Source organism: Bactrocera dorsalis, chromosome 4 (assembly GCF_023373825.1).
Source record: "Bactrocera dorsalis isolate Fly_Bdor chromosome 4, ASM2337382v1, whole genome shotgun sequence".
Taxonomy (NCBI): Eukaryota; Metazoa; Arthropoda; class Insecta; order Diptera; family Tephritidae; genus Bactrocera; species Bactrocera dorsalis.
Window position 1 is genome coordinate 29005341 of NC_064306.1, and position 13873 is coordinate 29019213.

A 13873-nucleotide genomic window follows, 5' to 3' on the forward strand; every position below is an offset into this window, starting at 1 on the left:
ATCGGCGGGCATTTATCATCGACGACGACAACGACGCGCGCTCGTCAAAACGAGTGCTACGCTCCGCTCGGAAACAATGACGGCCATTGAGTGTCTAGAAGCATTACTTGACGATTAAGTGCTGGCTGAAGGCTGACTGACGGAGTGCCGCCGTTTCACGATGATGATGATGGTGGGCTTTGGCGCAGGCGTGATGGCGATCCTGTGCTTGGCGCACGATTTGGCACATGCAGACACACATACGCTCGTACATAACTATATGTGTTTGTATGTATGTGAGTAGTAGCTATGCATTTTTTGGGGTTTGGAGTAAAGAATGGCTTATTGATTGCCACAATAATATATGTGTGAATGAACGGCAAGCCAAAGCAACGCTAATGAAAAGCCTTACTTTATGTCAGCGCGGACAAATAAGATAAATGCATGTATGTATATATATAATATATATTTATATAGTTACTCATGGTAATATTTTGTAGCGGTGTCAGCAAACTTTGGTCAGTGCTAACTGATAAGTATATTGTTGTTGTTGCTTTGTGTTTTTTGGAAAAATGCAAATTATTGACATATGATTAGGGGCGATGTACTGACTGAGCCCCGCGCTACAAATAATGCAGAAACATAAAATGTGTACCAAAAGGCATGAAAAATATATATGTTTGTACATACAAGCATACATTTTAAGTAAATAAGAAACAAAGACAAAAAGCATATAAGAACAAAAACAATAAAAACAAGAAAAAATTATAACTTCGGTTACACCGTAGCTAGAATACCTTACACATATAAATAAGTTGTTTCCATACAATAACTTGATTTTGAACACTCACTTTATATGGCAGCTATATGTTATAGTGATCCGATCTGAACAGTTTTCTCGTGGATTGTAGCGTTAATTTGTATAATAACACATGCTAAACTTCGTTAAGATATCTTGTCAAATAAAAAAGTTTGCCATACCAGGAGTTGATTTTGATCGATCAGTTTATAGCTAATATGCTTTGTAATCTGATCTCAACAATTCTTTTGAAAATTATACCGTTGCTTTTGAGAGTAATGTAGGGCGAAATTTCGCGCCAATATCCCTTAAAGTAAAAACGTTTTCCATATAAGGTCTTGATTTTGATTCATGAGTTTGTATGACAGCTATATGCTATAGAAATTCGATCTGAACAAGTTTTTCGGAGAGTGCACCGCTGCTTTGAGTAAACATCCACCTCAAATTTCGTGAAGATATCTCGTCAAATAAAAAAGTTTTCCATATAAAGTCTTAATTCAGATTGTTCAGTTTGTATGACAGCTATATGCTATAGTAGTCCGATATCAGTGGTTCTGACAAGTTATCAGCTTCTTGGTCAGAAAACAACGTACACAAAATTTCAGCTCAAAATCTCAAAATTGAAGGACTGAATCTGAGTATATGCACACAATGACTCAATCTACACAGCTGATCACGCTGATTATTTATATATATATTTCATAAGATCTCCGACGTTTCCTTCTGGGAGTAACAAACTTGCTAGCCAACTTAATATACTCTGTACAGCGCATAAGAGACCTCAATCTTATGAAACAAGTAGAATTCTCAGGAAAGCGAGAGGTGAGGCGCTCAAAACATGGCTGACAACAAGAGCGGACTAAGCAAATATTTAAGCGCATTTTTTCACATTTACACATTTATGCGCCGTTTGTTTGTGTGTTTTTGTTATTATTTTTATGATTATTTTTCCATTGTGGAGTATTTAGTGTGTTGCTTGTTAAATTTCCTGTCTGTGAGTGACAAACAACAGGCCTAAGTACACATACATACATACATACATTCGAGTAAAGTGAAACGGCGTCCAAAGCGTTGGCTAAGAGGCGAGTCGCCAGCGTGTGATTATGGTTAAAGGGCGGCCGTGGAGCATACTGGTATATGTACTGGCGCGGCATATCTACATATTGCTGCTAAAGCTGTTGTTGTTGCACATATGCATGTATACATACAGGCGGTGTAATGACAATTTCAAAATAGTTAATTACAAAGAAAAATGCCGCAAAGTATTTGCTATACTAAAATACATGGAAACTCCCGGCCTTAGGCAATGAATGAACCAATAAATGTGCGCATGCGTAGACATATACCCTAATATGCATGTTTTTCGGTGTGTTCTCTCGTATGTAGGGTATGTAAGTCTGGTTGTGCGGCGTTATTAGACTTGGCTTAGATGTTTGTCAATAAAGTAAACGTCTTTCGGTCTGTCTGCCTTTGCGCTTGCGCAGTGGAGCGCGGAACTCATAGGTATTGTATATAGACAATATATGCATGTAAGTACATATATACATACATACATATATTGGTCCAACGACAGGTTATTGTTAATTTGTTTGTCACGTTTTCGACGCATTCGGTTCTTTCTTCAATGTAATTCTCTAAGTAGTTTGACAGAGCTTCTAAATAGTTTGTCATAAAGCGAAGAGATTAGAATATATTTATGTATGTATGCATATTTAAAAACTTTTTGAGTTCATATAAAACAATAACTGCATCCGAGACGCTAAAACTTAGTGTTATGAAACGAGCAACCAATTCGCTTAAACTCGGCATATATCAGCACAAAAATATTATAATATTGCTTAGAAAAAGGTTATACTATTCTAAAGAACCAATTTAAAGAATAAATTGTTTTGGCGTGTATTTTTTGACAAGAGTGACGTTTAAACATAGCGAACAGAAAAGTGACGAATCGAACACGACTAGTTTGTATAAATAATAAAGAGCAGGATATCATTCAAAACAATTTCCTGATTTAACTGTGCCGTCGTATACGCTGTTGTTGTGTTAAGAGTAAAATTTTGAAGAAAAAATTATTAAAAATTGTGTACAATAAAATATTAAAAATTAAGAAAAAAAAGTTATTAAAATTTTCGAAAAAAATTATTCAAAGTTTTGAAAAAAAAAGCTTAAAATTTTAGAAAAAAAATTATTAAAATTAAAAAAAAAAATTATGAACTTATTTGTGGGAAAAAATATTAAAAATTTGAAAAAAAAGATTTATTTGCTTCCCCCACTTTTATAATTATTCTCACATCCCAAATTTAATCAGCGACATTCGCCAATGCCAAAGTAAATATATATGCCTTTTAAGCAGTGATAAGCGTTCGGCAATTTTGCACTTAACAACTAAAAATATCGTATATCTTTTTAGTAAATCTTATTTATTTTTGAAGAGTTGAAATGCGAAAATGTACCTTTCGGTATTAAAATATGTTTACAAATAGATTAAGTGGCGATTTGTAAGACTGCAAAAGGCAGCAATATGTTAAAGTGTTAAAATTTTTAAGAGCCATAATAAATATTATTGGCGACGCTGGGAAAAATTGTGTGGGAAAGTTTGGCGGGTGAGTTTAAAAAAAAAAAATATTAAAATAAATGTATACATATGTATATAGATAATGATTATATTGATAATTAAGTTAAGAAAGTATTGGTAATTATCTAATATGAGATATTGGTAATGATATAGTGTAGTATATATAGGAGATTTTAACTGAAAATTATATACAGGCAGTTTTATTATGAAAAAATGGAAAATTAAGTAAAATAAATATTAAAATTATGTAATTATTATTACAAAAAAAATTAAAAATGAGCTTAAATATGTAGAACTTAAGGGGTAAGGGGTAGTCAGAGGCACGAAATGAGAATTTCCAGTATTTTTTTTTGCTATTAAATCGTGCTTTGATTATTAAAAAATAAGGAATCATAAAATTGAAAAAAAAAATTAATAATAAATAAAAATAGTTTTTATATAATTATAATAAATAAAAATTATTTATATTTATTTATTATTTTTATTTATTTTTTATTGTGTTGCAATTAAAAACTTTCAATTCTTTCAAATGAATTCGAAAAATTGTGAAATATCCACTAAGCTATAAGAAATAAATATACCAAAAAATTATGGGTAATCATTTTTTACCAATTTGAAATATACATACATACATACATATCCTCACTTCAAATGCAAAACAACGGTACATCACTTTTCATAAGTGGACAGGCGAAGAAAAAACGATGTAATAGAAGAAACAAAATTTGGGTTTTGGTTATAGAATGATTATATATTGGTTATACATATCTCAGAGCGGAACTTGAAATTTTACGATATTACAAATGTATATAATATAGATGTGGTTGTTTTGCAATTCAGGTGACGATATGTACGTATCAATTTAGATAAATATATGAATTTATATAGACATTTCCATCTCATACAAGTTAGTAACTTTTTGCTTATAATATTCAATATATTATAACTATCCATACAATATACAATTTGGTAAACAAAAAATATTGATTTTTATTATTAAAAATAATAATAAATCAGAAATACATTTCAAGCACAAAAAAATGAAAAAACTGCCAATGAATGAATTCCACAGAACTCAATTAGGATAGATTTTCAGTTAGATACTAAAATTCCGCTGAAATCTCTCTACAACAGTTACGCACACCTTTACACACCTACATTCACACAGATACAAGCATTTACGAGCAGCTACAGATTTCGTTGCAAGTTGAATACCGAAAACGAACAGCCATGAATTTACAAATGTTGGCATACATGTCTATGTGTGTGTGGGTATGTATGCGACCGTAGGCAATATGATCCTGAACGAGACTCGATCCAGATTTGCTGCAGTAGACGGAAACAAAATGGCTGAACGAACAACTGACTGACTAACTGGCTCGCTGACTGCCTGCCTGGCCGGCCAAATAGGTGGTTAGGAGAATATGAGCTGAGCAGCAGATTGCTGAGAGGTGAGCGCACAAGCGAGTGGTTGAAAAGACACGACCCGAACGTACGTACATAGGAGTGCAGCAAGACCACGGCAAGACAACAGGCAAAAGTAAGTAACAACAACATAAAGACAGTAATGAAAAACGGTGACCGCAGCAAAAACGTAGACGAAAATGCAACGACTGCGGCTATGAAAGAAGGTTAGCTTAAAAGGAAAGGTGATAGAAACGACAAGAATATGGCACAAGGAGAAACAACGTAAATAATGTATGAGCAGAGTTAAAATGGTGAAAATAATTAAGTAGGAAAGGTTGGATGAATGCAGAGACAAAGAATGTATAACATTATTATGGGTTGGCAGAAAGGAGAATAATACTTTTTGAAAGGTAGACACTGAGTTAGGATGCATGAAAGGAATTAAGGAGTTGTGAAAGGTTGTACTCGTACTATATGTGTATTGGAAATGAAGGGTACTTATTTTGACTTCGGTGGTTTGCGAACACTATTGAATTGCAGGAATTTAATATTTTGTTGTAAAAGTTCTTAGAAAAGTATTTTTGTTTAATTATTGTAATTTAATTCTTAAGTGAGGATTTTTGATTTTGATTTAAGTAAGGGTTCTTGTTTAATAAAATTATTATAGCCAAATATAACCAAAAAAATAGTAAATAACACTCACCCGCTGCATTGCCGCCGCCTATAAATCCACAAATCAGCAGCAGACTGGTCAGCAATTTTATCCAAAATATATCCGATTTAGGAAATGTGTTGTTGTTGATCAACAGCCACATTTTGATAATCCAGTTTTGTATAACTTGCCCGTGAAACGAAAATTTTCTATATGATTCGTCCGTTTTCGAATGCTTGGCGAAGCAAACTTTTAAAAGTTTTAAATGAGTACACCAAAGCGCATGCGTTGCCGCGCTTATGATGAAAGTACCTCTTTGAAGTCTTGTAATGATACAATTGATACCGAAACTGAAATTATATTTTTATGAATTACAAGAATATAAGACACATTTCTTCCAATCGGTTGGCTTATTTATGCATTATTTATGCTCAATATGAAATATTGATTTCGATTTTTTTTTGTTTCTCAAATGCAATTTCAGATACGAATTGTTAGCAGCGTAAGCTTGAGAAGTAGTATGCGTATGATTTTTTTTGTTACTTAATTGTTTTCCAGCACTTATCGATCTTACAAAATTTACGAGTTTTTCAAATTTTTTTAAAATATATTTATTAAATTATTTATTAAATATGTTTTATTATTTTTTAATTGGAAAATATATGTTGTCGTTTCAAAATCAATCAATGGCGCTTTGTTTTTGGACACTTTTAATTATTTTTTATATTTTTTAATTGGAAAATATCTGTTGCTGCTTGCAAATCATTCAATTCCGCTTTGCTTTTACACACTTTTAATTTTGTTTTTAGCACTACACATATGTAAATTATGTTGATATCAAATTTTCACTATATACATACATATATATATTTTGTATATACATATATTTTTTCCAATTCCAAATTCAATAATACTTGCAAATCATTCCAGCTAAGTATTTCAATGTGTTATCCTTCTAGTACCAAAAAGCTTGTGTATGCACTCAGCATAGGCTTTAGCACACTGCTTTATGCCAATATTTATTTTTAATTCCTTTAAATTTGTTGTTTTTCTACATTTACATGCCCATGCTTATGCTTTCTTCACTTAACTTCACTCACTTTTTATTATTTTTTTGCGTTTTCACAGTCGTTTCCTTTAACTTACAACAAATTTCGTTCAATGTTACTCGTTGTTTTTCGGTAATATACTCGTTTTAGCCGATCTTCCGTTGTTTTCGTTTTTTCTTTTTGTTTTTCAAGCGCAGAATTAACCAAAGCTTTATATCGTTTAACCGGATGAATTCAATTTCAATTAAATTCCAACGCGACCCATGCGACAAGCTCGAGCGGCTATTATATGGACGAACAGCATATTCGTTAGCTAGCGGCGGCGACGGCGCTGATGCTTTCGCTATGCGCTGACGATGCTGTAATGCTAATGGAAGGTGCTGATGGTCGCCTGCAGCTGCATTTCACTTACTGCCTTAATGCACACAAACAAATTAAATTTCTTTTACGGGGATTTATTTGCAATTCTATTTAGTTTCACTAAATTCTTTACTTTTATTTGCACTTTAAATTGTAAATTCACAGCATAGTTTTTGCTTTTTTTCAAACGCGTTAACACAAATTCGCTGCACCCGAAAATTGCATGCGCATTCACTGTTTTGTTATTGCAGTACTTCAATGCAGTGCAGTGTTTGTTTTCTTTGTTGTTGTTGTTTCAAATTGAATTTTTATTCAAACCGTCGCCATCATCAACTAACAACCGTCCATCCGGGAAACGTACACAATAAACACTACTCACTTCGCGTCACAAACTATTATGAGCGCGCGGCTGCCAAGTCGAGCTCGCCAGGGCAAATTCAAGCTGCGCGCCACCACCAACACGAGCGACGGGAGAGAGAGCGCGTAGCGCATGCATGCGCTGGCATATGGAGAGAGCGTATATATATGTGCAGTGAGAGAAATGCTGTGGGCATTAAGAAAAACATAAAACAGAGTACAAATAAAACAGACACCTGAAATATGGCTCAGCACAAGCGGCTTTGTTGTAGCTCGCCGAGTCTCGTTTCAAAATGGCTGGCTCTTGAAATCCACACTAAGCTGTGGCGAGTGAGTGGGAACGGTTTGGTGTGTGCGAAAACTACAGAGTGCCATGAAGAAATTTAAACTGTTTTATTAAGAAAATTTTATGTATTTTCACACAGTTTTATTTACAGTGTAGAAAGTACAGTAGTTTGGTGTGAGAGAAATATAACTTTTATGACTTTTGGAAATATAAACTATAATTTCAATTTTTGTTTATAAAAAATAAAATAAAATTTATTTAAAAGGCGCAAATGAAGCTATGGCTTTCTGACACTAATTTTGGCTGGGAAATGCAAATTTAAAGATATTTTAAAGAAATTTTATTATTTTTGGGTTTGAAAATTTTACAAAAATGACACATGTATTTGGTTTGCTAAGCATTTCTTGCTAGGCATCACCTAATCATTTGTTATGCTCTCATTTTGCTGCGAAAAGGTATATAAATATGCAATTTTGTATATGTAACGTACCAAAGCTTCCGTTTTTGATATAAATTTTTTCTTACAGGAACTGGTTTTTTTTATTTTTTATAAGAAATACTAAGAAAAATATTGATAAACTTAATAAAAAACATATAAATACTGTAGTTTTACTTGAAATATTTTGCTTTATCGCAAAAGTTGGCACATAAATTGTGGGAATGCGGCGATTTTCACACCGAACATTAGAAATGCAACGACATTTGTGGTCTTGCGACAGGAAGAAATACTATATCTTCGCAAATAAGCAGCTTTTGATATAAGAAAAAAATATATAATTTATATAATAATAACCTCGGTAAGCGAGGGAACCGGATAACCGTTGCTATTTTGTGGTTGGATAACAAAAAAATGCAAGTTATATGGCGGAACTTATAGCAAAACCACTTAATTTATTGTTTGAGTATATAAAATATTTATTTATATATGTATATCTTTACACGTGTCTAGTATAAAAGTTTATAAAAAATGCCCTTAAAATTTTTTTGAAAATATATTCGAAGGAAAAAATAATTTGCTTAATATTTTTTGTTTACCGTTTGTAAAAGAGTTAACTGTAAAGCAACTGTCTGCATTTTTGTGCCGCTTTCAGTTAATAAATAATTAAGCATCCTAATTAATATTATTACTTTTATAATTTTTATTTTATTATTATATTCATTATTATTAATGTTAAACGTATTCTTATTAAGCATGCAAATTCCTTTGCAGTAAAAATTATTTTCTTATAAATATAATATTTGACGCCCTGTGTTCCAGTTGGAAGTTAACAAAAAAAGTATATGTGTTTGTATATGTAGATAAATAGAAATTATTGTTACTAAAGCCTCATAAGCTTATAAAGATATTTATTCAAAAAAAAAGTTAGCATTAAAATTTAATCTCAACTCTCAAAGATTTAATAAAGTCTGGCAACACTTCTGTCAACACCACATTCTAAATAAAAGCTGGAAGTTGCCGCAAATCAACTTTTATACATTTTGGGACAGAAATTAGCAATGTTAAAGAACACTTGTACATTTTGAAATTTTCAAATATAATTAAAATGTATTATTTAATAAATTTAATAAATAACAAAATATAAACTTAGTAATTCAGATTGAGTTTTCAATTAAAGAGCTCAAGAATCAGTTTCTATCTATACATACTTATGTATGTACATACATACATAGTATGATTGCTTTTGTCAAATCCACAACAAATCGAGATCTAAGTCAAAGGATGTCATCAATTTTATAATTTTCGAAAAAAAAACTACTTGCAGAGTATTTTCTTTATTGAAACTTTGCTTAGTAATTCTAGAAAAAATGCTAGCATATAGTGATTCAAAGACGAATTTGAGAAAAACACGTAACTGTGAGTGGTAAATTTGTTAGCGGAAGTATGGACAAAAATTTGAATATCTTCCGAAAACTTATTAGTGGGAATATTATTTCTGTAGGTTGGTATGATTATCAGTGTCATCTGTGTCAAATATGACATCAAAATACTCATTAGTGTTTGGTAAACGCTTGTCTTTCTCAAGTACATAAAGTACATTCGGCGATTTTTATGATGAGAAAAATTATTCTCTAAAAAAATTCCATTAAATTTTGTCCCGTACAATGGTTCCAAAATCGCTCAATCTATTGTCGAAAAACAGCATCGCATTAACGTTAAGGACGACATAAAATATGTTATTACTGGCGATGAGTCTCAGATACATATATGCTTACGACCCGAAAACCTACGATTAATCGACCGAATATCGTGGCAAAGGCCAAAAAAACCACACAGCAGGTCAAAAATCAAGATTGTGTTTACAGTTTTATTCGATTATCGAGGTGTGGTGTATTTCGAAATTCTTGTGACGGGCCAAATTGTCAACTAGGAATACTATTTTAGTGTTATGCGTCGTTTGCGCGAAGTAATTCGTAAAAAGAAGCCTGAATCATGGGCCAACAACTCTTGCTTTTTGTACCACGATAATGCATCGTCGCATACTGCATTAATTCTTTGTGAGTTTTTCACCAAATTATAATCCAATATCGTGATTTAGCTGAGCGTGACTTCTGGCTATTTAGCAAACTCAAACGACCGCTCCGGGGAAACCGTTTTGAGTCAATTGAAGACATGAAGGCTATTCCGGAAATTGACTTCACCAACTATTTCGAGGTTTAAGAAAAAGGTTAACACAAGTGTATTTGAGCCAAGGGGGAGTATAATGTACAGTCAACGGTTCTGGTTATAACAACGCTAACACTTCCACTCAAGTAGGATTTTAAATTTTCAACTTTGTTGTTGGTACACATGTATATATGTATATTGTATAAGTATGTGCAGAAAAAAAAGTTAGAATATAAAGAAATTTCCATATAAGAACGTCATTCCGATCGTTAATAGCGTCATATATGCTACAGCATCCGATATCGGCGATTCCGATAAATGAGAAGCTCCTTGGGAGGAAAAGTAGCTGCCCAAAATTTCGAAGCGATATCCCAAGAACTGAGCAACTAGTTCACATACAGGCAGTGGAACAGACGGATTTGGCTAAATCGACTCAGCCCGTCAAGCTGATCATTTATATGGCATTTATTTATTTTATGGTTCTCCGACCTACAAAACTTCGTTGCAACCTTTATCTGAATTTTGATCGGCTTATTTTAAAGCAGCTATGTATGTATATACACAGTACTACTCATATAGTGATTCGTCTATTCGTAGATTTCAGCGTTGCCTTGGGAAATAAGTCATGCCAAGATTCTTGAAAATAACTTGTGAATTAAAAAAATTTAATTAAGTACTTTATTTTGATCGATCATTTTCCATGGCCGCTATATTCTATAGTTTGCAGTTTTTTTCCAGTTGATAGCCAAGTGGCAATTTAGGCTATGCATAGCGCCTACACAAGTCTTGAAATACAAAAAAAAAAACAACACAATGCATACAACAAACTTACTTTGGGGTAGTGCTGATGATGGGAAGACTAAAAAGCTTCTACTTCTACGCAAAAGTAAATTTAAGAATATTGTAGGGCTCACCACATATCACACCTTCTCTTATGATTCTATCCATCTTCAAAAAATTGATAAGGTGCTTTCAGCGAAAAGCAGCATGAGCGGAGGATGATGAGACGCTGGGATACTCCGCCTTCAGCCGGCTAAGATGGGATATCTTCCAAGGCTCCCAATGCTTCATTTAACGATACATTGGGCAGGTGGAATGGAAAAAATATGTTTTTTTTTCACCCCATTGTAAATAAACTGACAGCACTGTTAAGAGCAGTCTTTGACGCCATGTCTAAATTTGGCATCCCTGCAAAACTCACACGACGATAAAGAATGACATTGATCACGACCATAAGCTTCGTTCGAATCGGGAAGAACCACTCCGAGCCGTTCGATGCCAAACGAGGTGTTAGACAGCGTGGGTCTCTAATGCTACTTGGATACACATATGATATTGACATCATATATCTTAACAACAGAGCTTTCAGGCCACATACAAAGATTTCTTTCATCTTAGGAACTACGACACTGTTGACAGCTATAAATTTGAAAAAGTTCAGGACTTTGTATATCAGCATAAATTCTACTAATAATCTAAGCCTAGAAATCAATCTTAGAATAACTTTCGAAAACAGGTGCTGCTTTGGAATCGGCAGGCAATTAAAAAGAAGATCCCTCTCTCGACGAACAAAAAGTCTCTCATTATTACGGCGTAGAAGCATTGACGCTGACGACCCGAGATTAGAAAGCACTTTGAGCTGTTCTTCGCAAGCTCTTTTGAACGTTCCGCGTGAGCGATTCAACGATAAAGATTAAACTATGAACTTTATGAGCTATACGGCTACATGGATATAATTAAGCGCATTAAATTTCAACGTAGGTTCTCTATGATTAAATGTTTAGGATGACGAGAATTTCGTTGCATTTCGAGTGACGGTCTGTCTGTTTGTCCGTCCGTTCTAGCAAGCGATAACTATATTAAAATTTAAGATATATTTTTGAAACTTACTCCATATGTTCCGTGGCACGCAAAGGATGTTCGTATTGCCGATAGGCGAACACAAAACGACTTTCAATAACACGTGTTGGGTAAAAATATGTTTAAATATAAATATATTTTCTAAACCGCTAAAGCAACTCCTCATACATAAATTGGAAAAAAAAACAACCCGATAATAACTAGGTCTATTTCACATATAACAAACTTTTAAGTTCCTTCTGATTTTTTCACTTTATATTGCATTTATCAGCCAATATGTAAGAAATCTTAATAAGTTCGGAAAGCATAGTCTTCTAATAACACTGTATTATTTCTTGCCTTAAATGGATGAAATCACGGCGTTACTTTCCCCAGTTTAATATAAAGGTTTCCCAACACTTGAAGGTGTGAGTGTCAGTTATTTTTCTAAAACTGTATACTAAGAGAAAAGTCCTCTCTTGACGAACAAAGACCAAATTCTAAAAATCACTCTTCATCACCGTCCTGCTATGTAGTCATAGACGATGACAACATCTGAGTCGGCGTTACGAGTTTTCTAGAGTAAGGTTCTGCGGAAGATTTATGGTCGTTTGCGAATTGGCAACGATGAGCTGAATGAGATATACGATGAAATTTTCATAGTTCAGCGAATTAAGAGGCAATGGCTACGCTGGCTAGGTCATGTCGCCCGGCTCTGTGAGAGTTCGACGCAGTATCCGCAGGTAAGCTGTATCTACGCCAATAAAAAAGGAGAAGGTGGTTAAAATGAACCAGTAAATGCCATAAATAAGTACGAGAAAGAAACCCAAAGCATTATACCAATTAAAAGTGGCTTATTTTACTAAATTCAACTGTATAACAGTTTGGGTCACACACCATTTCTTAACAAAACGGCAAAGAAATGGTGAATCGAAAACGTCTATAATTCCATAAATTTGTAAATGAAAACAAGCATTATATATTTGATTTAGTTTTTATTTTATATGCATCTTTTTGCGCTTAGACTTCTTTTTTCCTCGACTTATTTAGTTATTTAGGTTAAATTAATTATATGTATATCGCATTCATTCAACTCGCTTATATACAAATGTTTACACAACGCGTAAGAAGCTAAGTAAATATATCAAAAATAACAAACACTTGAGAAAATTAATTTTTAGCTTAAATTTAAATTATTTAAAGTCACATATTAGTTAAAATAAATATTAAAATCGACTTAAAATGTAAAATGCATTAAATACATGGTGTAGATAAGTAAGCATAATTGTACGTAGTACGTACGTACGTATAATTGAGAACAGAAGGAATCATAAGGCAGCATTTCTTTTTATATACATGAAGAGGCGTGTCTTTTGCAGTGATAAGTCGCTTTTCAAAAAAAAAAAAAATAATAATAAGTAAATAAAATGTCAATATTTAATAACAAATTTTGCTAAAAAACAAAATTTTTCATACTATTTTTAAATTTGTATTGAGTGGAATAACAAAAAAAAAAAAATAAAAACAAAAAAAAATTAAAAACAAAAAAATAAAATTAAGAAAATGAAACTTCAATACAAGCTCTTAATCACTGCAAGCACAGTACGCACATTTCCTTATTTTTTTACATACATACATTTAAATTCACTATTTTTTCATAATAAACATATTTTCGGCGATTTTTAACATTTATTTTGTTTCAATTATTAAAACAAATTATTATGTGTATGCTTTGCAATATTTTAGTTAATAATAATATTTAAATGTCATTCTCACTAAGCATTTTTGTAAAATAATTAATTATAATTAGTTACATAATTGAATTATTTGCTAATTAAAATCTTCATTAAACTAACTGCTCAACGCTCAACACTGCCTACCATTCAGCTTATAGAATTTAGAATTATAAAAAACTAGTTGCTTGACTTTTACATGGAACTAACTACAGGCTCTTTCGTATATATG

At 32.6% G+C, this 13873-nt stretch overlaps 1 protein-coding gene across 1 annotated transcript in view; it reads right to left on the reverse strand.

Moving 5' to 3' along the window:
• The window catches only part of LOC105233530 (neurogenic locus Notch protein), a 165780-nt gene extending 158411 nt beyond the window's left edge, over positions 1 to 7369 (reverse strand). Inside the window, exon 1 of the mRNA XM_049456567.1 lies at positions 5464 to 7369. Within this exon, the coding sequence (XP_049312524.1) occupies positions 5464 to 5575 (112 nt within the window). The 5' untranslated portion in view covers positions 5576 to 7369. The remainder of the gene's footprint in view (positions 1 to 5463) is intronic.
• Positions 7370 to 13873: the final 6504 nt, after the last annotated feature.